This window comes from Capricornis sumatraensis, chromosome 1 (assembly GCF_032405125.1).
Source record: "Capricornis sumatraensis isolate serow.1 chromosome 1, serow.2, whole genome shotgun sequence".
In the NCBI taxonomy this organism is placed as follows: Eukaryota; Metazoa; Chordata; class Mammalia; order Artiodactyla; family Bovidae; genus Capricornis; species Capricornis sumatraensis.
Genome location: NC_091069.1, coordinates 249250610 through 249274249, shown reverse-complemented (window position 1 = coordinate 249274249; position 23640 = coordinate 249250610). Strand labels below are relative to the sequence as shown.

At 53.0% G+C, this 23640-nt stretch overlaps 1 protein-coding gene across 1 annotated transcript; it reads right to left on the bottom strand.

Moving 5' to 3' along the window:
• Positions 1-765: 765 nt before the first annotated feature.
• Positions 766-3320, bottom strand: CRYAA (crystallin alpha A). The gene is made up of 3 exons (XM_068975866.1): positions 3132-3320; positions 1867-1989; positions 766-975 (listed from the first exon to the last, which is right to left on the bottom strand). The coding sequence occupies exons 1-3, from the start codon at positions 3318-3320 to the stop codon at positions 766-768; spliced, it is 522 nt and encodes a 173-aa protein (XP_068831967.1).
• Between the last annotated feature and the right edge of the window lie 20320 nt (positions 3321-23640).

Below are 23640 nucleotides of genomic sequence, written 5' to 3'. Positions count from 1 at the left end.
CAGGTTAGAGAGGGGACCTCAGGTGCTCTCCCTCCCATGTCCCCTGCCCCGCCTCCTTCCAACCCTGCATAGCTGAGGTCGAGGGGGGCGCTGGTCTGGGAGCCGGGGATGAACTACCTGGTCACTCAGACCAGGGTTGAACAGAGACAGGTGGACCCAGCCTCCCCTCCCCCTCACCTCCCAACCCAACGACAAGCCCCGTCTCGCCTTCTCCACTGCTCCCCGACCCCCTCGACCCCGGACAGATGGCACCGCCACCACATCGCAAGTTGCTTCTGTCACCTGCTCTTTATTGATTGCCACGGGCTGCCTTCTCATGGGTGACCAGGTGCCCCAAGAGCGGCACTACAGAGAGGAGGGTTGAGGGAAGGGGGTCTGAGAGGCCAGGCGCAGGGGAGCCCCCACCAGATGGACCTCATGAGAGCGCCTGCCACCCGGGGCCGAGACCACCCGGCTGGGCCTGGAGACCGGAGGCCACCCAGAGATGGCTTGGAGAGGGGTGCTCTCTGACCTCCGCGGCAGAAGCTGTGATGGCAACCACTTCCCCTGAGGGGCTGGTGCTGGGACCCGGGTCACTCTGAGGCCTCCGCACCACAGGCTGGGGCCCTGGGCCCTCCCGGCTACTCTCTCAAACCCTCAAGCCCTCGGAGAAGAGGAAAAGGAACTGGAGAAGGGGGAAGCAGAGGGAGACGGATGCCCCACTTTCTAGGGTCCCCTAGATGGGTGGGTGCGGGGGGCCGCAGCGGGTGGCAGCCGAGGCCGAGCTTAGGATGAGGGCGCAGAGCTGGGCTTCTCCTCCCGGGACACGGGGATGGCCCGCTCGCTGTGGCCGGCGTCCACGCCAGATGGGACCTTGGGGCCAGAGAAGGTCAGCATGCCGTCCGCGGACAGGGAGCAGGAGAGTGCAGACTGGTCCACGTTGGAAGGCAGGCGGTAGCGGCGGTGGAACTCGCGGGAGATGTAGCCATGGTCATCCTGGGGACGGGGAGGGCACGGTCAGAGGCGCTGCAGCCGCCGGCAGCCCCCGGCCCCCGTGGAGGAGGCCCAGGCCACACAAGGTCAAACCCACGATGCTCTCCCGGGCGGTGGGCAGCGGGTGCTGGGCCGTGCCCAGAGCCCTGGACCTCCCTGCCTCCCTGCATGAGATCTGGGCCTGCCCGGGGCCCTTGGCTCCTCTCACTGATTTCATTCCAACATCTCGTGAATGGTCCTGCCCTGGCCCCGCCCTCAAGTCCAACTTCCCCTTCACCTGGCCCCAAGACCAGCCTCAGGTCCCTGCCGTCCGTCTAACTGGAAAGCCACACCTGGCCACTCCCATCTCCTGGTGCCCTGGCCCGTCTCCCCTGCCCTCCAGGTGTAGACTCAGAGCCCCAGGGGAGTGTCCCGTCTTGTCCCTAGCGCCCCAGGAGGGGAGGACAGCAGATGGGTGGGGTCTGTCCCCCAAGTCCGGCTCCCCCACCACTAGAGAAGCCCTGGTCTCCGGCCTGCCCTGGCTGGGGTCCACCCTGAGCCAGGCTGTGCCCCTGCCCCCGAGACAATGGGCACCAGGCACCTGGGCCCCGATGAGAATCGTTGGCTGCACCATCCCCCCAAGTGAGACTGGTGTGAAAGCCTGCCTGGCTAGGAGCTCGCCCCTCAGTGCGGCGTCTCCTGGGGTCTTTCCTAATCCCACCCCGTCACCCAGGATTCTGGACACAGCCAGGGATGCCAAGCAGTGCCCGAGTGGGGATCCTCTCAGGTTCCCCCGGCCATGCTGCCCTGGCCTGCGGAGGGCTCAGGAGCGGCCTCCCGGTCACCGGGGTCGGCCAAGGTCTGGGGGCCGTGGTCCTGCCTCTCGGCCGAGGCTGCAGCAGGTCCCAGGCTCACCTGCCGCTCGTTGTGCTTGCCATGGATCTCCACGAAGTCCTCCTGCACCTTCACCGTCAGGTCTTCGGGAGAGAAGTGCTTCACATCCAGGAAGATGACAAACTTGTCCCGGTCGGATCGGACCTGAAACCAAGCACCCGTGTGGGTCCCGCGGAGCTGCGGCTCAGGGACAGGGGCTGGCTGGAGCAGCCGGAGCTGGGTGGCCGGGGCTTGGTCCCGGGTTATCGGAACAGAAAGTACTATCCAGGCTCTGACCGCTCCCTCCGAGTGCCCAAAGACAAGGGCACCCGGGACTCAGGAGCGAGTGGACACTCGGCCGACAGCCAGAACCTCAGAGGCCTGCTGTCTGCCTAACTGGTGAGGGGTTGAGTAGCCTGTTATAGATTGGTGGGTTATGGTTGTAGGGCTGGTTATGGCTTAGTTGCTGGCTTATTGGCAGGTTATGGGTTGGTTGACTAGCCGGTTATGGTTGTGGACTGGTTATGGTTTGTTCAGATGGCCAGTGAGACCAAGCATCTGGCCCCTGCCCGCCTCTCCATCAACAGCCTGGGGCCCTGTCTCTGCACGTGGACAGATGTTCCCAGTGCTCTGCACAGACCACCCAGCTCCTCACACACTCCCCCTTCACTCCTCGGAGTGGTCAGCCTTGCACCAGCTCTGGCCAGGTCTCTGTGTTTCAGGTAGTGGTGAGACCCGGCACCCCCAGAGAGCTGGACCCTGTGGAGGGAAGGCCCATGGGCCTCCTTGTCTGCCCTCAGGGGGCTGGCCTTGAGTGGCTGGGCAAACTCTGCAGCTCTAGCCACAGACGGCTACAGACGGAAGGCCTCCAACCCGACCTCGGGCAGCACAGCCCACCCCAGGTATCCAGCCGGAGAGCAAGCACAGCCTCGGAGCATGAAGCTTGGCCTTCCATCACCCGTGCCCCAGTGGCACTGTTCTTGGGGACCCTAGATGACGGTGGGGACCTCACCAACCACATACAGGTCATAAGTGGAGGGCAGGAGGCATAAACTGGGTGGGCTCCTCTTCCCACCACCCCAGAGGCACGGAGTCTCTGTCAGGAGGACGGCCTGCCTGGCCTCTGCATCCAGGGGGAACGAGACGGGGCAAGAAGGGAAAGTGGCCCCACGGCCCTCACCACCTGCTTCACGAGACACGATGGGAGCACTTGGAGCAAGGGTTCCCCCGCCGGCCCTCAGAGGCCCCTGTCTCCTCTCCGGCCCACCCCACGGCCACAGCAGGGAACAGCGTGCCGGCAGTCTCACCTCAGAGATGCCGGAGTCCAGCACGGTGCGGAAGAGGGACTGGCGGTAATAGGGGCTGATGGTGGAGGACAGGAAGGGCAGCAGGTCGTACTCGAAGAGGCCCTCGCCGAAGAACTGGTCGAACAGCCGGCTGGGGTAGAAGGGGCCCAGGGTGCGTTTGAACCAGGGGTGCTGAATGGCGATATCCATGGTGGGCAGCGGCTCTGTGGGCACCCGGGGAGAGGAGATGGTCAGAGCAGGGTCTGTGGGCAGCGCACTGAGGAGCTGGGATGCGGGGCCTGCCTATATACGCCGGGGCAGAAAGGAGGCATTAGAGGGATTTGTCTGGAAAGCGCGAGCTCAGGAGGCAGGCCGCCCAGTCAGCAGAATCGTGGGCCGGCCAGGCTGAGGGCCCACCTCGCCCAGCCCTGGCTGCAGCGCCGACCAGCTGGAGCTCCCTATGCCAGGAGGATGGGGCCCCCAGGGAGTTTCTCTGTGGGCAGCTCTGTGTCCCCCATGCTTTCCCAGGTGTACAGGGAAGACTCTCCTCTCCCTTCCCCCAGGGAAGAGTCTGTGTGCTAGGGACAGTGCCCCTCTCTGCACACATGGTCCCCTGTGATCCCACGGCTGCCCCCCGCGTGGGAGCTCGTACCGCTGCTTTACAGACAAGCAAACAGTTACCCAAGCAGTCTCCCAGCCCTACAGCCACCAGGTTTGGCTGCATTGCTTTAAGACAGAAATACCTCCCTTACATCTTGGTGATTTCAAATATGATGCATACTCGTAAAAACCTTGGGAAGGACAAAAAGTGCAGCTCAGAAGCTGGAAAGAGCCTGTGACTCCAGCACCAGGGAGGCCTGTCATGGCGCCTGTGTGCATCCAGGAGGGGAGGCAGGTTTGCTTTGACAAACAGAAACCGCGTGTGCAGGAGTCTCCTCTGGACACCATCCCTGCAAACCTCAAGGCCTTGGAATAAACAGAGACAGGGTCCTTCAAGCAGGTGCCCTGCCCCTGTGCAGGTGTGTGACTGGTCTACCCGTCCAACTAAGGCACTCCAGGGAGACCCACCACAATCAGGTCACCCTTGGCTTTAAGGCTTTCATACTTCTTAGTAGCCTGGCCTCTGGGAGCCCTACACTAACGTACCACCCCCTTCTCCACCCACAGCACAATAGAGAGCCATTCCCACACCCTACCCCAGCCAGCTTTCTCATGCATAGTCCAGGCGGCAAGACTTATTCACCCAGCACATCTTCGGGTCCTCACGCAGTTCCTTGTATACTTAGTCATTCATTCACGTCCAACTCTGTTGTGACCCTTGGGACTGCAGCCTACCAGGCTCCTCTGTCCATGGGATTCTCCGGGCAAGAATACTGGAGTGGATCCTCCTCAAAGGGATCTTCCCGACTCAGGGATCGAACCCTCATCTCCCATGTCTCCTGCGTCACAGGCAGATTCTTCACCTGCTGAGACATCAGGGATGGCTTCTTGCAAAGCCCTTGGGTACCATTCAAGGCCAAGATGACAGCACCATATTGGTTTCCAGGAGCTGCTATAACTACTAAAAAGGATTATTCCACAACAAAGGCTTTTTGGACAGTTGGAGTATGGTGACCTTGAAAAGACCAAGAACTTGGTGGCTGAAACAGCATAAACGTACCGCCTTGTGGGTTGGAGACCAGAAGCCCACCTTTGTCTCTCTGGGCTCAGATCCAAATCAGCAGGGCTGGTCCCTCCTGGGGATCATCCCCCCTCTTACAGTCTGCTGTTTAAGGAACCTTATTTCCCTGCTTGCCACATAGGGTGACACAGTCTCGGGTTCTGGAATCCCCCCACTGCAGCGAGGGTTGGGGAGAGCTGGGACCCTCCCTTGGGGCATCCATTGCAGGGACGCTCAGCTCCGGAAAGTGCTGCCAATCACAGCCAAGACAAGCTCCTGTCACTCAGAGACACCACCTGGTTCATGTCGACTCACATCTCAGGCCTTAACAACTTCCTCTCCGGTTTGCCAGCCTCACCTATTGGCCAAAACCATGGGTCACATGTGCTGCAGCAGGTGGCCCAGCCTGGCTTCGCCAAGTGGACCTGGGGATAGATGAAGGATGGCGGATGAAGGCAATGGGCACCAATATTTCCAGCTCACCTGTGCAGCTTCTCCTGCTCACACTTGGCCTCTCACACACAGCCCCTCCCACCCTGGATTCTGGGAAAACAAGACCCTTTTTATCCAGGTCTGGGTTCCTCCTTGAATTCACAGCTCTGTGCTAAGGGGTGCGCTGTGTGTGTGTGCAGAGATTATTAAAACAATAACAAACCACCTAAAATCTGTTCTGATTATGCAGGTGCAAAATACACCTCCTCTTCTGTTAATCTACCTAATACTCTGGTTGGTTCTTGGGACTTCCCTGGTGGTCCTGGGTTTACGACTTCATCTCCTGATGCAGGGGGTGCAGGTTTCATCCCTAGTCAGGGAACTAAAGCGGCTTCCCAGGGGGCGCTAGAGGTAAAGAACCCACCTGCCAATGACGCAAGAGACGCGTGTTCGGTTCCTGGGTTGAGACGATCCCCTGGAAGAGGGCATGGCAATCCTCTCCAGTATTCTCGCCTGCGGAATCCTATGGACAGAGGCGCCCGGCAGGCTATGGTTCATGGGATCGCAGAGTTGGACACGACAACTAACTTAGCACACATGTGGGAAGCTAAGTAAGTTAGCACACACGCGGGAAGCTAAGATCCCACATACCTCGGGGTCAAAAACCAAAACCTAAAACAGAAACAACATTGTAACAAATTCAGTAAAGACTTCAAAAATGGTCCTAGTCAAAATAAAAAATCTTAAGAAAAAAAGATGTAGTTGGCCTATTTATTGGCGGTAGGAACATCCTATAAAGCTGCTGTGAAAGACGAATTAGCAGCTAGTGAGCCGTGGCTCCCAGGGAAGCACAGGGTCAGGGTTATTCCAGCCTCTGGCCGCAACAGTTTTATCAGCCAATCAATACTTGAGCTTGTTTGGTGTGTGTTTCTAAGTAAAGACAGCTGATTTCAAGCGTGTTGTTGATTCACTAACACTGAGCTCCCGCCTGCAGCCCCATAACTCAGTCCTGTAACCAAGCTCCTCTGTGACACCCTACTTTCTCTGGAGGTCACAGCCCAGCCTCCTGAACTTGGGACCCAAGACAGCATTGCCACTGTGCTTGGGCCATGAGAAAAGCAAAATCACCGGGAAAAAGCACAAACATGTGAAAAACCTGGCACTCAACTGGCCTGGAAAGGAAGCTGGTTTGCAGCACGAGCTGAAACAAGCAGGCAGAGTTGTCCTGTCACCCTCGGCTGAGGACATGTGTGTCCGGCCACTCAGATTCTCCACCTCGTCTGCTCTGCTCAGTGAGTGACTGTGAAAAGGGCCATGAGAACTGATTCGGGGTCAAAAATAAATGTCAGAGAGTAGATGATGCAGACTGACTTGCATCCTCGCAAATTCCTGTGTTGAGGTCCCAACCCCCAGCACTTAGAACGTGAACTTATTTGCAGACAAATCCTTTAAATAGGTGATCAAGCTAAGATAGATCAGCCTGTGAGGATGCATCCTGGCCTGATACGCTGGTGTACTCGTGAAAAGAGGGACAAGGACACAGACACACCGGGGAGGACCTCATCCCCTTGGCTGGTGTCTTTACAAGGGGAAGACACCAGCGGTCTACAAGCACGTGAAACACCCTGTGAAGACACAGCAGGAGACAGCCTCTCCATGCCAGGCGGGGAGGCCTCCGGGGTCCCGCCTGGCTGTACCTCGCTGTGGCTGCCAGCACCCAGATTGAGAAATCATTGGGGGTCGTGTAACCACCCATGTGCGGCTCTGCATTGCGGACGCCAGAGCACCTAACACGGGAGACTGGTCCTCAAACATGAAATCCACAAATACACAGAGGGCCTGCATGTGTGTAAGTTTCACATCTGAAGAGTTCTTTTATCTTCAGTCAGTTCAGTTCCATCGCTCAGTCGTGTCCGTCTCTTCACGACCCCATGAATTGCAGCACGCCAGGCCTCCCTGTCCATCACCAACTCCCGGAGTTCACTCAAACTCATGTCCATCGAGTCAGTGATGCCATCCAGCCATCTCATCCTCTGTCATCCCCTTCTCCTCCTTCCCTCAATCCTTCCCAGCATCAGAGTCTTTTCCGATGAGTCAACTCTAAACATTTGCTGGGACTTCCCAGGAGGTGCTCATGGTAAAGAACCCGTGTGCCAGTGCAAGAGGCCTAAGAGATGCAGGTTAGATCCCTGGGTCGGGAAGATCCCCTGGAGGAGGCAATGGCAACCCACTCCAGTATCCTTGCCTGGAGAATCCCACGGACAGAGGAGACTGATGGGGCTGCAGTCCATGGAGTCACAAAGAGTCAGACACGACTGATCGACTGAGCATGCAAACGTTTGGAAGTGGTGATCACCTGGAGGACCCTCAGTGACATGGCTAGCCCAAAGCTGGCAGATTCCACTCCGTGTTTCTGTTCTGCAGCCAGTTTCCAAGGTCAGGAACCACTAAGCCTCCCAGGGCAGTTCTCACCTCTGGCCTCTGTGATGCGACTTATTTCTGTGCTTAAACACGGGATTTTTAGATCGGCAGTGACAGCCCATCGAAAGCCTCAGAGTTACCCTCGTTCTGTCATTCTGTGCGACTTCTCAGCACTTTTCTTCCTATTGTTTAATCACTAAGTCATGTCCAACTCTCTTGCGACCCCAGGGACTGTAGCCCGTCAGGCTCCTCTGTCCATAGATTTCCCAGGCAAGAATACTGGAGTGGGTTGCCATTTCCTTCTCCAGGGAATCTTCCAGACCCAGGGATCAAACCTATGTCTCCTGCTTGGCAGGTGGGTTCTTTACCACTGAGCCACCGGGGAGTGCCTTGGCATTTTTACTGCATGTTTAAAAAGCTGTGAAATGGCACACAGACTGTTACACGTGATGCTTCAGTGCAAACAGTTTTGGACACTGATTTAAGATTGAAATATATTCTATTTTATGGTTAATTGTTTTAAAAAACAAATCAGGAAACTCATGCTTATCCATGACTATTCTCTGATTGCACTGGAAATAACTGCTCTGTGGACGAGGGAGGGTCCCAAAGTGGCCTCCGGGGTTAAATGCATAGGCACGCCACTGGCCTGGGCTCCTCCAGGCACCCTACTGGAAACCCAAGGGCCTTCTGCAGCTTGCAAGAGTGGCATGGGCCCCACGGCTTTCCAGGGAAGACCTGAAGTCCACCCCACATGCGAACCCTCAGGAGTTCTCAGAAAGGCCTTGAGTGGAGCCCTTTGGCCGGGACCCCGGCCCTGCCTCTGGGAGTCCCAAGCTGTAACCTGCCTGGTCACCAGCAGCCTTGGGAACCCCGGGGGGAGATGATGCTCTAAGCATCCACGCCAAGATGTTGCAAGCGTGAGGTGCCAGCCTCCGTGTGCCAAACAGTGACACGGCCCCTGGTAAACCCACCCAGGGCAGCGGCTCCTGCCCCTCAGCCCTTAGAGGTCCAGCTTGAGCGCCGAGGACCACACAGCCTCATGGACGACCCTGGGGGACGCAGCACCCCAACACTGTCCTTTTATTACTCTCAGGAACCAAAGCAGACCATTGACAGGAGGTGTTTTTCAAGAAGGTCTGTGTGAACTAAGCTTTTAGAAGAGGACCAATGAACCCTGTGATGTTCTTTCTATTTTAAATGGCATTTTTATTATAAAAGTGGTCCGTTGCCCTTGTTCAGAATTTGGACAAATCCAATAATCTAAAAGTTGGGGGAAAACCCGTCATCCTACCGAACCCTGAGTGTTTAGTTTTGGCTGCCTCAGAGGAAGGATGAGTCTTTCCCATTCTGTTCGTTGGGCTGTTTATCGGGGTCCTGGGCACCGACCACAAAGCGGTGCCCAAGAGAAGCAGAGCCACAACACCCCAGCAATGTGCTCCTGAGACCGGCGGGGCCGCCAGGCTGAGGACACACAGCGAGGAGGTGTCCTGGGGGCACAGCCACCTTGGTCTCTGCCACAAAGACACCCCCGCAGGCCTGTGCAGGGACCCCTGCCCTTGAGCTGAGCGCTCAGCCAGGCCATCCCAGCCAGGACCCTGATCTGTGCAAATCCCTAGCGACCAGACAGCTGTGTTCCCAGGCCCCTGGCCCTCCGGCCTGTCCTCAGACCCCAACAGAGGTCTTCCCACCCAGCCCAGCCATGGAGGCTGCAAGGCTGCAGAGCCAACCCCAAGGCCACGCCAGTACCAACAAGGGAGCAGATGCCATCACAGCTGTGCCTGTCTGCCTCCTGGGCCAGGGCTGGCCCTGGAGCCCCACCCGGAAAGGAAGGACCAGGCTCATGGAGGGCCGGGGCGGGGGCAGGCAGGAAGCCGTGGTCCTCAGGCTCCCGAGGGTATGCCTCTGTGTGCGTCTGCTGAGGGGGTGCATGTGTGTGCCTGTATGCGTATGTGTGTCTCTGTGTGCTTGTATGGTGTGTCTGTTTTCTGTGTGTGTATGTGCATGTATGTCTGTGCGTGTGTCTAAATGGGGGCGTGCACATGTAGGGTATGTGTGTCTGTGTGTCCATGTAAGTGCTTGTACGTATGTCTTTTTGTATATGTGTTCGTGTGTACCTCTGTGTGTATGTGTGTGTGTGTGTGTCTGTACAAGGGGGTGCCCATGTTGAGGGGTGTGTGTAGTGTGTGTGTTTAGGGGAGCATGAGCCACAGTCCCCAACATCATCTCTCTAACATCTGAACAAATCGGGACCCGTCAGGAGTTTGGGGCCGGACCCTGGCAAAGCCCTGCGTCGGCAGGAAGTGGAGCCTTGAGGGTGATCCCAGGCATTGTTTCTGCAGCGCTTAAGCCTGCTCTCAGCAGTTTTGCATCCCGCTGCCCCAGCTGAATGTCAGCCCTTCCCACACAAAGGCTGGTATTTGCTTTATTCACAGCATTCCCGGACGTCAGCAGTCTGCAGGCGTGTTCACAAATCCCCGGGCACCCTGATTTTCCACTCGGGGGCCCAGCGGGGCTCACCCACAGATGTGCCCCGTGCAGGCCAACAGGCGGTGCTGGGGGTCAGTGGGCTGAGCCCTCACTCACCCTGACTCTCTGTGAGGCCGATGGGCTGCAGAGGCAGCCCCTTGCCCAGCCCTGCAGCCCAGGGAGGGAGGGCAAGTCTGACCATCCTGCACCAGCCCCTTGCAGGTCGTGCTTGGCCCTGGCAGGACATACACTTTTGCCCACAACACTTCGCATTTTCAGTAATTTTTGTCATGAGAGTAAAGTGCTTTCGAATGTAGTTTTTTCTGTTGTTGTTACAAATGTTTTCATACATCTAAAATGTCGAAAAAATAGTACAGTGACCCCAGGTACTTATCAACCAGATTCAGGAATGATGGTGAGTGTGGTCCCACTTGATTCATCTTCTTTTTTCTTTCCTGAAGTATTTTCAAGCAAAGCCCAGACCGCCTGTCATTCCACCCTTACATGAGTCCCTACTTCTCTTTTTCTCTCTATATTCCAATACATGGAATGTAGTTGCTTTACAGTGTCTGTTAGTTTCTGCTGTGCAGCAAAGTGAATCGGCTATGTGTATACATATATCCCCCTCTTCCTAGAATCTCCTTCCTGTTTAAGTCACCACAGAACATTGAGTAGAATCCCTTGTGTTACACAGCAGGATCCCCTTAGTTATGTGCATTATACATAGAGTGTATATACGTCAATCCCAATCCCCCATTTCATCCCATGCTTCACTTTCCCTCTTGGTATCTATATGTCTGTTCTCTATATCTGTGTCTCTGTTTCTGGTTTGCAGATAAGTTCATCTACACTGTTTTTCCATATAGACTTCCCTGGTGGCTCAGAGGTTAAAGCGTCTGCCTCCAATGCGGGAGACACGGGTTCGATCCCTGTGTTGGGAAGATGCCCTGGAGAAGGAAATGGTAACCCACTCCAGTATTCTTGCCTGGAGAATCCCATGGATGGAGAAGCCTGGTAGGCTACAGTCCATGGGGTCGCAAAGAGTCGGACATGACTAAGTGACTTCACTTCACTTCATACTATTTTTTCTAGATTCCACGGTCTTATGGAATTCAATTCAGTTCAGTCGCTCTGTCATGTCTGACTCTTTGCAACCCCATGGACTGCAGCATGCCAGGCTTCCCTGTCCATCACCAACTCCCAGAGCTTGTTCAAACTCATATCCATCAAGTCAGTGATGCCATCCAACTATCTCATCCTCTGTCGTCCCCTTCCCCTCCTGCCTTCAATCTTTCCCAGCATCAGGGTTTTTTCCAATGGAGTCAGTTCTTTCCATCAGGTGGCCAAAGTATTCAAGCTTCAGCTTCAGCATCAGTCCTTCCAATGAATATTCAGGACTGATTTCCTTTAGGATGGACTGGTTTGATCTCCTTGCAGTCCAAGGGACTCTCAAGAGTCTTCTCCAACACCACAGTTCAAAAGCATCAATTCTTCAGCGCTCAGCTTTCTTTATGGTTCAACTCTTACATCTATACATGGCTACTGGAAAAACCATAGTTTTGACTAGACAGACCTTTGTCGCAAAGTAATGTCTTTTTAATATGTTGTCTAGATTGGTCATAGCTTTTCTTCCAAGGAGCAAGCATCTTTAAATTTCATGGCTGTAGTCACTATCTGCAGTGATTTTAGAGCCCAAGAAAACAAAGTCTCTCACTGTTTCCACTGTGTCCCCATCTATTTGCCAAGAAGTGATGGGACCAGATGCCACGATCTTAGTTTTTTGAATGTTGAGTTTTAATCTAACTTTTTCACTCTCCTCTTTCAATTTCATCAAGAAAGCTCTTTAGTTCCTCTTGGCTTTCGGCCATAAAGGTGGTATCATCTGCATATCTGAGGTTATTGATATTTCTCCTGTCAACCTTGATTTCAGCTTCTGCGTCATCCAGTCTGGCATCTCGTATGATGTACTCTACATAGAAATTAAATAAACAGGTTGACAATATACACCCTTAACATACTCCTTTCCCAATTTGGAACCAGTCCGTTGTTCCATGTCCAGTACTAACTGTTGCTTGGAGAAGGGAATGGCAAACTACTTCACTATTCTTGCCTTGAGAACCCCATGAACAGTATGAAAAGGCAAAAAGATATGACACTGAAAGATGAACTCCCAGGTTGGTAAGTGCCCAATTTGCTACTAGAGAAGTGTGGAGAAATAACTCCAGAAAGAATGAAGAGACGGAGTCAAAGCAAAAACAACACACAGTTGTGTACATGACTGGTAATGGAAGTAAAGTCCAATGCTGTAAATAAAAATATTGCGTAGGAACCTGGAATGTTAGGTCCATGAATCATGGCAAATTAGAAGTGGTCAAACAGGAAATGGCAAGAGAGAGCATTGACATTTTAGGAATCACTAAACTAAAATGGGCTGGAATGCACAAATTTAATTCAGATAACCATTATATCTACACTGTGGGCAAGAATTCCTTAGAAGAAATGGAATAGCCCTTATAGTCAAAAAAAGAGTCTGAAATGCAGTACTTGGGTGCAATCTCAAAAGCGACAGAGGAACCAGAGATCAAATTGCCAACATCCGTTGGATCATGGAAAAATCAAGAGAGTTCCAGAAAAACGTCTATTTCTGATTTATTGACTATACCAAAGCCTTTGACTGTGAGGATCACAACAAACTGTGGAAAATTCTTCAAGAGATGGGAATACTGGACCACCTTACCTGCCTCCTGAGAAATCTGTATGCAGGTCAGGAAGCAACAGTTAGAACTGGACATGGAACAACAGACTGGTTCCAAATTGGGTAAGAAATACGTCAAGGCTGTATATTGCCACCCTGCTTATCTAACTTCTGTGCATAATACATCATGTGAAATGCCAGGCTGGATGAAGCACAAGCTGGAATCAAGATTGCCAGAAGAAATACCAGCAACCTTAGATATGCAGATGATACACCCTAATGGCAGAAACTGAAGAGGAACTAAAGGGCCTCTTGAGGAAAGTGAAAAAACTGGCTGAAAACTCGACATTGAAAAAACTAAGGTCATGGCATCCAGTCCCATCACTTCATGGCAAATAGATGGGGAAACAATGGGAACAGTGAGAGGCTTTATTTTCTTGGGCTCCAAAATCACTGCAGATGGTGACTGCTGTCATGAAACTTAAAGATGTTTGCTCCTTGGAAGAAAAGCTATGACCAGCCTAAACACCATATTAAAAAGTAGAGACATCACTTTGCCTACAAAGTTTGTCTAGTCAAAACTATGGTTTTTCCAGTAGTCATGTATGGATGTGAAAGTTGGATTATAAAGAAAGCTAAGCACTGAAGAATGGATGCTTTTGAACTGTGGTGCTGGAGAAGACTCTTGAGAGTCCCTTGGACTGCAAGGAGATCAAACCAGTCCATCCTAAAGGAAATCAGTCCTGAATAAATTGTTTGGAAGGACTGATGCTGAAGCTGAAGCTCCAATACTTTGGTCACCTGATGGGAAGAACTGACTCATTGGAAAAGACCCTGACGCTGTGGAAGATTGAAGGCAGGATGAAAATGGGACGACAGAGGATGAGATAGTTGGATGGCATCAGCGACTCGATGGACATGAGTTTGAGCAAGCTACGGGAGATGGTGATGGACAGGGAAGCCTGGCGTGCTGCAGTCCATGAGGTCGCAAAATGTCAGACAGGACTGAACGATGAACTGCCTGACTGAATGGCCAGCGGCGCAGCCGCAGGAGCAGAGAACTGGGCGGAGCCTTCTCTCTGCCTAAACGCGGGAGAATAGCGCTCCCTCGTGTCCACTGCCTCTGGGAGCTGGGAGCCAGCTGGGAGTTTCCACTCCCTTCCCATCAAACGTGCAGCCCCAGCTGCAGCAAAAACCTGAATTTGACGTCTGTTCCTGACTCCTGACTGCTGCCTGGTAGATACACCCACAACCACTGACATACACACACTACTACATGTGAAATAGATGAGAAATAAGGACCTACTGCATAACCCAGGAAACTCTACTCAATACTCTATAAAGACCAAAATGGGAAAAGAATCTAAAAACGAGTGAATGCGTGTACATGCATATGTACAGCTGATTCTCTTTGCTGTACACCTAAAACTAACACAACGCTATAAATCAACTATACTCCAATAAAAATATTTTAATAAAATAAACATTGGTTTTCAGAATTTCCAGAAATTAGAAATAAATAAATACACCCACAACCTTCACACCATCACTCAAGATTTGACACATCTGAAACCAGCTTACAACAGCTGCCAGATGGAAAGAGCTCCAAGTTTACAGAACTACAGTCCTCCCGTCTGACGCAGCCATTGCACCTGCAGGAAGGCATCCTCCCGTCTGACGCAGCCATTGCACCTGCAGGAAGGCATCCTCCTGTCTGATGCAGCCATTATACCTGCAGGAAGGCATCCTCCCATCTGATGCAGCCATTAGACCTGCAGGAAGGTATCCCCCCGTCTGATGCAGCCATTATACCTGCAAGAAGGCATCCCCCCATCTGATGCAGCCATTGCACCTGCAGGAAGGCATCCCCCCATCTGATGCAGCCATTGCACCTGCAGGAAGGCATCCCCCCATCTGATGCAGCCATTGCACCTGCAGGAAGGCATCCCCCCATCTGATGCAGCCATTGCACCTGCAGGAAGACATCCCCCCATCTGATGCAGCCATTATACCTACAGGAAGGCATCCTCCCGTCTGATGCAGCCATTTCACCTGCAGGAAGGTATCCCCCCGTCTGATGCAGCCATTTCACCTGCAGGAAGGCATCCTACAATGTGTGTTTAATGGCTTCACAGACGTTGAGCAGCCTGGGCCCCAGGTTACCTGGTCCAGCTGTGTTTGTGACAACAGAAGTGGTTTCTGGATAAAGGCACCCCACAGGAGGGTAGGTGCCCTGAGCTCCACTGTCCGGGACATTCTGAAACCACCTGAAAAATGAGGAAGTATGCACTCCCACACCACCAGCAGCACATGTGCAAAGTGAAAAGTGGAGACAAGCCAAGTGTCCATAAGCGGGTGACAGATAAACAAAACGCAATCCATCCATCCAGTGGAAAGTTTCTCAGTCTCAAGAAGGACGAACAGATACATATATAACATGCACGGCTGAATCCCTTCGCGCTATTCACCTGAAACTATCACAACACTGTTACTCGGCTATACTCCGACACAAAATAAAAGGTTTAAAAATTAATAAGTAAATATGCTACAAGGGGAAAAAATAAGCATGCATGGCATATAACACAAGGAAGGACATTCTGACATCTGCTACAGTGTGGATGAATCTTGAGGACATGATGGTCTGTGACGCAAGCCCGACAGGAATGGACAGATACTGTATGATCCATTTACATGAGGTCCCTGGAGGAGTCAGATTTATAGAGACAGAAAGGGGCCGAGGGAGCGGAATGGCCATGAGTGTTTAATAGGGACAGAGTTTTCCTTGGGGATGATGGAAAATTCTGGAGATGGATGGTTGTACAACAGTGTGAATAAGCTGAATACTATAACGAACCAGGGTGCTGTGGGGCCTTCCGGGGACAAACACCCCACCCCACCCTCACTGTTCTCCTTGTCTGCAGAAAAACATTAGCCTCCTAGGCTTTCCCCAAGTTCTAAACTGTAAATTTAGTCAGAGGAGTGAGAATAGGCAGAAAGAAAGGAAAGTAGTTAAGCAAGACAAAATAATAATAGTTCGGCCTTTAAGCAAAGTCAAGGAAACTTTAGTTCCTCCCAAGGGCTAAAGATAATATTCTGAGCCATGTCCTTTGAGCTGCTTTGCCGACGCTGAAACCCTCACCAGGAAGAAGAAGTTAATTCTGTGCTGCCCACAAGAACTTGGACCCCAGACCAGTTAGAACCAGAAGGTTGAAGATGTTGACTCCTGATTACCTCACCACCAGCCAATCAGAGGAGTGGCCGTGAGCTGATCACACACCCCACAACCCCTCTCACTCATCCTGTCTTTAAAAACTTTTTCCCGAAAGCCTTTGGGAGTTCAGGCATTTTGAGCACGAGCTGCCTGGACTCCTTGCTTGGCATCTGCAATGAACACTGCATTTTCCTCCAGTGAAACTCAGTTGATGTCGGTAGATTGGCTTTACTGCTTGTAGGAGAGTAGACCCAAGTTTGGTGACAACCGTCTCATCTGTGCACTTAAACGTAGCTAAGATGGTAAATTTTATGCAATGTGTGTGTGTGAATTGCTCAGTCCTGTCTGACTCTGTGAGACCATGGACTGTAGCCCACGACGCTCCTTCATCCACAGGATTTCCCAGGCAAGAATACTGCAGTGGGTTGCCATTCCCTTCTCCAGGGGGTCTTCCCAATCCAGGGATCGAAAGTGAGTCTCCTGCATTGCACGTGGATTCTTTACTGTCTTGAGCCACCAGGGAATATTTTACCACAATAAAAAGTGAGGAAATCGTTTTATGTTGTGATATGGAAATATCTCCAAGTTATTACCCCCAAAATAAGGTAGAGAATACTGTGTACTGTGCCCTAACATTTAAGTCAAGACAGAGGAAGCACGCACACAGTCACTGCTTAGATGATCCCTCAGACCCACCGGCGTGTACAGCAGGGCTGCTCTTGGGGAAGGCTATGCAGGGGTTCTCACTTCTGAATTTTGTACCGTGACAACAGTACCCACACATAAAGTCATTAATTAAAGTAAAAATATAATGAATGAAGATGTAGGGCATGCTACAGAAAGCCATGTTGGGGGGGCAGTTTGTGTGTGTGGTGTGTGTGGTGGAAGTGTGTGTGTGTGATAGGGGGGTGTGGGGGGTGATAGGGGAGTGTGTGGTGGGGTGTGTGTGTGTGATAGGGGGTGTGGGGGTGATAGGGGAGTGTGTGGTGGGGTGTGTGTGTGTGATAGGGGGTGTGGGGGTGATAGGGGAGTGTGTGGTGGGGTGTGTGTGTGTGATAGGGGGGTATGGGGGGTGATAGGGGAGTGTGTGGTGGGGTGTGTGTGTGTGATGGGGGTGTGGGGGTGATAGGGGAGTGTGTGGTGGGGTGTGTGTGTGTGATAGGGGGGTGTGGGGGTGATAGGGGAGTGTGTGGTGGGGTGTGTGTGTGTGATAGGGGGGTGTGGGGGTGATAGGGGAGTGTGTGGTGGGGTGTGTGTGTGTGATAGGGGGGTGTGGGGGTGATAGGGGAGTGTGTGGTGGGGTGTGTGTGTGTGATGGGGGGGTATGGGGGGTGATAGGGGAGTGTGTGGTGGGGTGTGTGTGTGTGATGGGGGGGTGTGGGGGTGATAGGGGAGTGTGTGGTGGGGGGTGTGGGGGTGATAGGGGGTGTGGGGGTGATAGGGGAGTGTGTGGTGGGGTGTGTGTGTGTGATAGGGGGTGTGGGGGTGATAGGGGAGTGTGTGGTGGGGTGTGTGTGTGTGATAGGGGGGTATGGGGGGTGATAGGGGAGTGTGTGGTGGGGTGTGTGTGTGTGATAGGGGGTGTGGGGGTGATAGGGGAGTGTGTGGTGGGGTGTGTGTGTGTGATAGGGGGTGTGGGGGTGATAGGGGAGTGTGTGGTGGGGTGTGTGTGTGTGATAGGGGGGTGTGGGGGTGATAGGGGAGTGTGTGGTGGGGTATGTGTGTGTGATAGGGGGGTGTGGGGGTGATAGGGGAGTGTGTGGTGGGGTGTGTGTGTGTGATAGGGGGGTATGGGGGGTGATAGGGGAGTGTGTGGTGGGGTGTGTGTGTGTGATAGGGGGTGTGGGGGTGATAGGGGAGTGTGTGGTGGGGTGTGTGTGTGTGATAGGGGGGTGTGGGGGTGATAGGGGAGTGTGTGGTGGGGTGTGTGTGTGTGATGGGGGGGTTGTGGGGGTGATAGGGGAGTGTGTGGTGGGGTGTGTGTGTGTGATAGGGGGGTGTGGGGGTGATAGGGGAGTGTGTGGTGGGGTGTGTGTGTGTGATGGGGGGTATGGGGGGTGATAGGGGAGTGTGTGGTGGGGTGTTTGTGTGTGATAGGGGGGTATGGGGGGTGATAGGGGAGTGTGTGGTGGGGTGTGTGTGTGTGATAGGGGGTGTGGGGGTGATAGGGGAGTGTGTGGTGGGGTGTGTGTGTGTGATAGGGGGGTGTGGGGGTGATAGGGGAGTGTGTGGTGGGGGGTGTGGGGGTGATAGGGGGGTGTGGGGGTGATAGGGGAGTGTGTGGTGGGGTGTGTGTGTGTGATAGGGGGGTGTGGGGGTGATAGGGGAGTGTGTGGTGGGGTGTGTGTGTGTGATAGGGGGGTGTGGGGGTGATAGGGGAGTGTGTGGTGGGGGGTGTGGGGGTGATAGGGGGGTGTGGGGGTGATAGGGGAGTGTGTGGTGGGGGGTGTGTGTGTGATAGGGGGGTGTGGGGGTGATAGGGGAGTGTGTGGTGGGGGGTGTGGGGGTGATAGGGGGTGTGGGGGTGATAGGGGAGTGTGTGGTGGGGGGTGTGGGGGTGATAGGGGGGTGTGGGGGTGATAGGGGAGTGTGTGGTGGGGTGTGTGTGTGTGATAGGGGGGTGTGGGGGTGATAGGGGAGTGTGTGGTGGGGGGTGTGGGGGTGATAGGGGGGTGTGGGGGTGATAGGGGAGTGTGTGGTGGGGGGTGTGGGGGTGATAGGGGGTGTGGGGGTGATAGGGGAGTGTGTGGTGGGGTGTGTGTGTGTGATGGGGGTTGGGGGTGATAGGGGAGTGTGTGGTGGGGTTGTGTGTGTGATAGGGGGGTGTGGGGGTGATAGGGGAGTGTGTGGTGGGGGTGTTGACCATCTTCACAACGCTGTGTTAGTTTCTGCTATACAGCAAAGTGGCTATACCACCAGGCTATATTGATACAGACATATGTTCTTTTTCACATTCTTTTCCATTATGGTTTACCATAGGACGTAGAATATAACTCCCTATACTCTACGATAAGAATTTGTTGCTTATCCATCTTACATATAATATTAATAGTTTTCATCTGCTAATTCCAAACTCCCAATCCTTCCTTCCCCTACTCTCCTCCCCCTTGGCAACCATCAGTCTGTTTTTATGTCTGAGTCTCCTTCTGTTTCATAGATATGCTCATTTGTTGAATCTTTCAGATTTCACATATGTAACTGATATCACAGGGTATTTGTCTTTCTTTTTTTGATTTATTTCAGTTAATATGATACATGTCCATCCATGTAGCTATAAATGACATTTTTTCATTCTTTTTTATAGCTGAATAATATTCCATTGTGTATATGTACCACATTTTCTTTATCCACTCATCTGCTGAGGGACATTTAGATTGTCTCCATGTCTTGGCTACCGCAAACAGAGCTGGCAGGTAATATTTTCCATTCACGGCAGGCAACGTTTTTTGTGCACATCACCTTTGTCTATTGTAGAATAACACTGCCATGAGCATTTGGGTACAAGTTTTTGTGAGACTGTCGTTCTAAACTCGGTAGGTGTTGGGTGTTCCCTGGGGGACTAATGGTTAGGATTCAGTGTTGTCACTGCTGTGGCCCAGGTTTGATCCCTGGTCAGGAACTGAGATCCCACAAGCTCTACCTTGTGGCCAAAATACCTTAAAATCTTAAAAAAAAAAAAAATACGTGGACGTCATTGGAGAGTTCGAATGACACACTCCATCTTTGAGACTTTTAAAACAGGAATCAGGTCTCAGTTCTCTCCTCCTCCAAATTCCCCAGTGGCATTGAGCAGTTTCTCAGTGACATCCACATGACCTGGCAGGAGCAATCCCCAAACTGTCAGCCTCGCCTTGCCCTTCGCTCCCTACCCCACTCCAGGAACCCTGGCCCGCCTGCAGTGCCCTCCCCTTGCCAGGCTCATTCCCCTCCCCTCCATCCCAATTCTCCATGCCAGTCAGGTCTCAGATCCAACGCTAGGACTTCCGTGGCCACCCTCATCCCAGGTCCACCCCTCCAATCACTCATTCCTTCTCAACTCCCTTCACAGGATCTGAAAGTAGCTCATGCATTTTCCTGTTTTCTCTCTTCCCCTAAATGGAGGTTCCTTTAAAAAAAAAAAAAAAACAGTTCCCAAATGGAGCCATTTGCGTGCGCGCGCGCGTGCACACACACACACACACACACACACACCAAGACTTAATTTCAGTGTCAACCCCTCACAGGAATGTGACCTTTAAACAGATAATCTGAAATTTCCGGATCAGCAAGAATGAGGCAGGCTGACCAGCACTGACCCTGCCAGTCCCTCCCCCAAGAAGGTGAGGGGTCTGAGAAAACCCTTTTCTCCTGTCAATACCTTCCTATCCGTCCTTCTTCTGCTTCTTACAACCCCCTCGGGCCCTTCTGTTTGCTGGTTGTTATTGCTGTTTAGTCACCTCTGTGCATGGAATTTCCCAGGCAAGAATACTGGAAGTGAAGTGAAGTGAAGTCGCTCAGTCGTGTCCGACTCCTAGAGACCCCATGGACTGCAGCCTACCAGGCTCCACCGTCCATGGGATTTTCCAGGCAAGAGTACTGGAGTGGGGTGCCATTGGCTTCTCCAGAGGATCTTCCTGACCCAGGGATGGAACCATGTCTTCTGCATTGGCAGGCTGATACCTGAGCCACCAGGAAAGCCTCTGTTTACTAGAGGAAATGTTATTGACTGATGGTTATGAATCACTAAATAAAGCCAATTAGCCTTTCAAATCTATGCAGACGAACTTCCTTTTTCAACACTGAGGACATGACCTGATATCACACGCCTGGTGTCCCCATACTTCCAGCAGTGAATGTCTGGTCTTGAAGGTGCCAGGAAAACAAGAGATTAATGAAGAAATAGAACATGGAAGCCCCAGGAGCTCCCGCAGCCCTAGCCCCACGGGGCTCTTCTGAGCACTACCAAAGCCTGCTGTCCACTTCCTACCCTGCCCACTCTGTTTGTCAAAATTCTTGTCTAGTGAACAGGAGATGCTGGGTTTGAACGCCAGCGATACCTGGGACGGTTGACTGTATGTGTACGCAGTTTTGCTTGTCTGCCGGTTGGTGGTTGTGATTCGAGGGTTTTCTCCTAGATCCTGAGAGCAATCCATCCATCCACAGGAAAAGGTAAACTGTCCTCTGCCAGGCCTGTCAGACTTGTAATGAGGGAGGGCATGGGGGCTACCAGCACGCGCACCCAGCGTTTTCTCCTTTAAACATAAAGCAAGAAAGAGCAGGCGCGTGGCTTTGGGGTGGGCATGACTGCCCAGCAGAAGCTGCAAAGGCACAAAGCAGCCTGTGGCTCCTGCCAGGAAGTCCTCCCCCCCCAGGGGAGAGAATCGACTGATGTCTCCAAGTCCCCTGTCCCCCTGGCATCTCGACACCAGTCCCCAGTCCGCCTGTATCACGTCACCTCCTGGTGTATCTGCTACCCTGGCCGACACACACTCTGGTCTCATCTCCTCAACAGTCACAGGGACAGTGGTCAAGTGGTTGGGTCAACCAGACACCAGTCCCCAGGTGGAACTACCATTACTTTGGTGGAACTAGGGTTTAATTCCATTTGAAAGCCCACACATGGCCAAGAGCCTATATCAGCCATCTTCTGCCATAACCAACGCTGCATAACAAACCACCCCAAACCAACAGTGCTTTTATTAGTGCATGATTCTGGGGATCGACCACTGAAGCTGGTCCACTGGCAGCTGGGTGCCTCACACATCTGCCATCAGCTCAGGCTCAGGTGGACACAGCTGTCCCCGGCTCCAGGCTCCAGCAGGGTGGGCCGCCTGTTGGCAGTTTCTGGAGAAGAAGTGTGAAATCCTATGGATGTCCAGGCTTGGAATGGCACCACAGCCTTTCAGCCACATCTTGCCACGTACAGCCTCCCTTGAGGGGTGGGGACACAGCCGCCGGCTACCCATCTGAGGAGCTGTGGAGTTGCAGCTCCAAGCAGCAGAGTCTGCATGCAGCCTCGCAGAGTCAGAGCGCACAACCAGCCCGAGGCACTGTCCAAGGGCTGGAGCTGAACCCTGCAAACCCCTCTCCCCCACTTCTGACCCCGTGGGGTGAGGCCTGGGAAACTGCATGCTTAGCAAGTGCCCAGGCTCTTCTGACACTAGGGGTCCATGATCACATGTTAAAAGACACAGACCTGGGCTGATGGTTCTTAACCCAGATCCGCAGACCTCAGGACATTCATGAACCCCCAGAAATGTATAAATTTTCACACTTAGGCCAGAGCCTTTATTCAGAATCAAAAAGGACTCCATGGCCCGAGAAAGATTAAAACTTGCCCGTAATCCACAGGTACTCACTTTCTCCCTGGTCTTATTCCTCTTGCCCAAGCCGAGTGTGACAGCCCACCCCCTCCACCGCACACAAAAGTGTGGACTGCTTGCCTGATTTCACATGCGGGGTTCTGTGGCCAAATGCCTCTGGTATGGGGGGAGGAAAGGGAGAGGGGCTTCAGGGCATGTGATAGAGGGGGCTGTGGCTGGGGGCTGAGGAGCATCCCCTATGAACGTCTTACAGAACATGCTCAGGTGGGTTGAAGTCTTTGTAGAGATAAAACTGTAAGAGAAAAAGAGGCCCGAGGATTTTGTTTCCTCCTCTAAAGTAACCCAAGAGCCTGGGTTTACTGCCCCAGCCCCACTATGGCCATGTGGTGGGGGCTGCTGGGGCATCTCTGTGGGTGGGACCATCATGAAAGGGACGTCTTGTGTCCACTTCAGGGTGAGAACCAAGTGACCTCTCCAGCCAACCTTAGAAGCCGAGCAGGGATGTCCAAGTCCCTAAAAGAAAACTCTGTGTCACCAGATAGTGACCCTGTGACCTGAACAGGATGCCCCTGGTAAGATCAGAAAATCCCATCTGGGAGCTTCGGCGACAATGTGGACTCCCAGTGCTCCCGTCAGTCCAGATCTTTGAGTAGCCAACTTGATATGATCTCGGGTGGCCCCAGCCTGTAGCAGCTGGGAGTGGGGCTTCAGCTCCCAGCCAGAGATCAAGGCTGGATTGTGCTGGTGAAAGCTCCAAGTCCTAGCCACTAGACCAGTGATGAGTGACAAGGGCTCTGGCCCTTCGGCTTTGCAGAAAAGAATTCCTACAAAGATGGAAAGTAGTGAAGCAAGTCAAGTATTAACATAAGAGGAAAAGGAGTACAGTGAGTGTAGAGAGACACACGGACAGCTCAGAGGGAGAAAGAATAGCTGAGTGGCACCCCGGGGGCGGTTTGAACTACTTTTCATGGGGTATTCTTCCAGGTTTCCTTTGGCCAGTCATTTTTGTTTCCCTGGTTCACAGTCCATATTCGGTATATCTCAGGATCCTTCCACATGTGCACACACATCTCTTAGCAAAGATGGCATGTGGCTAGAGCATCTCTTGACATCACTCCCCTTTGACCTCCAAGGAGCCTCCCTGCACAGAGAGGTTTCCTGTTTTCAGGAATGAGAAGTATGTGGTCTGGGCAGGGCCCAGCCTCCTCCCTTAACTGTCCTGCTAGTCTGGTCTTAAAGTTTCCATCCACAGGGAACTGCTTTACCCTGGGGGCCCCAGGAGGGTAGGGGGGTTTGGATGGCATCTACTTCCCTCCTCAAAAGGCAAGAGACCCAGCAGC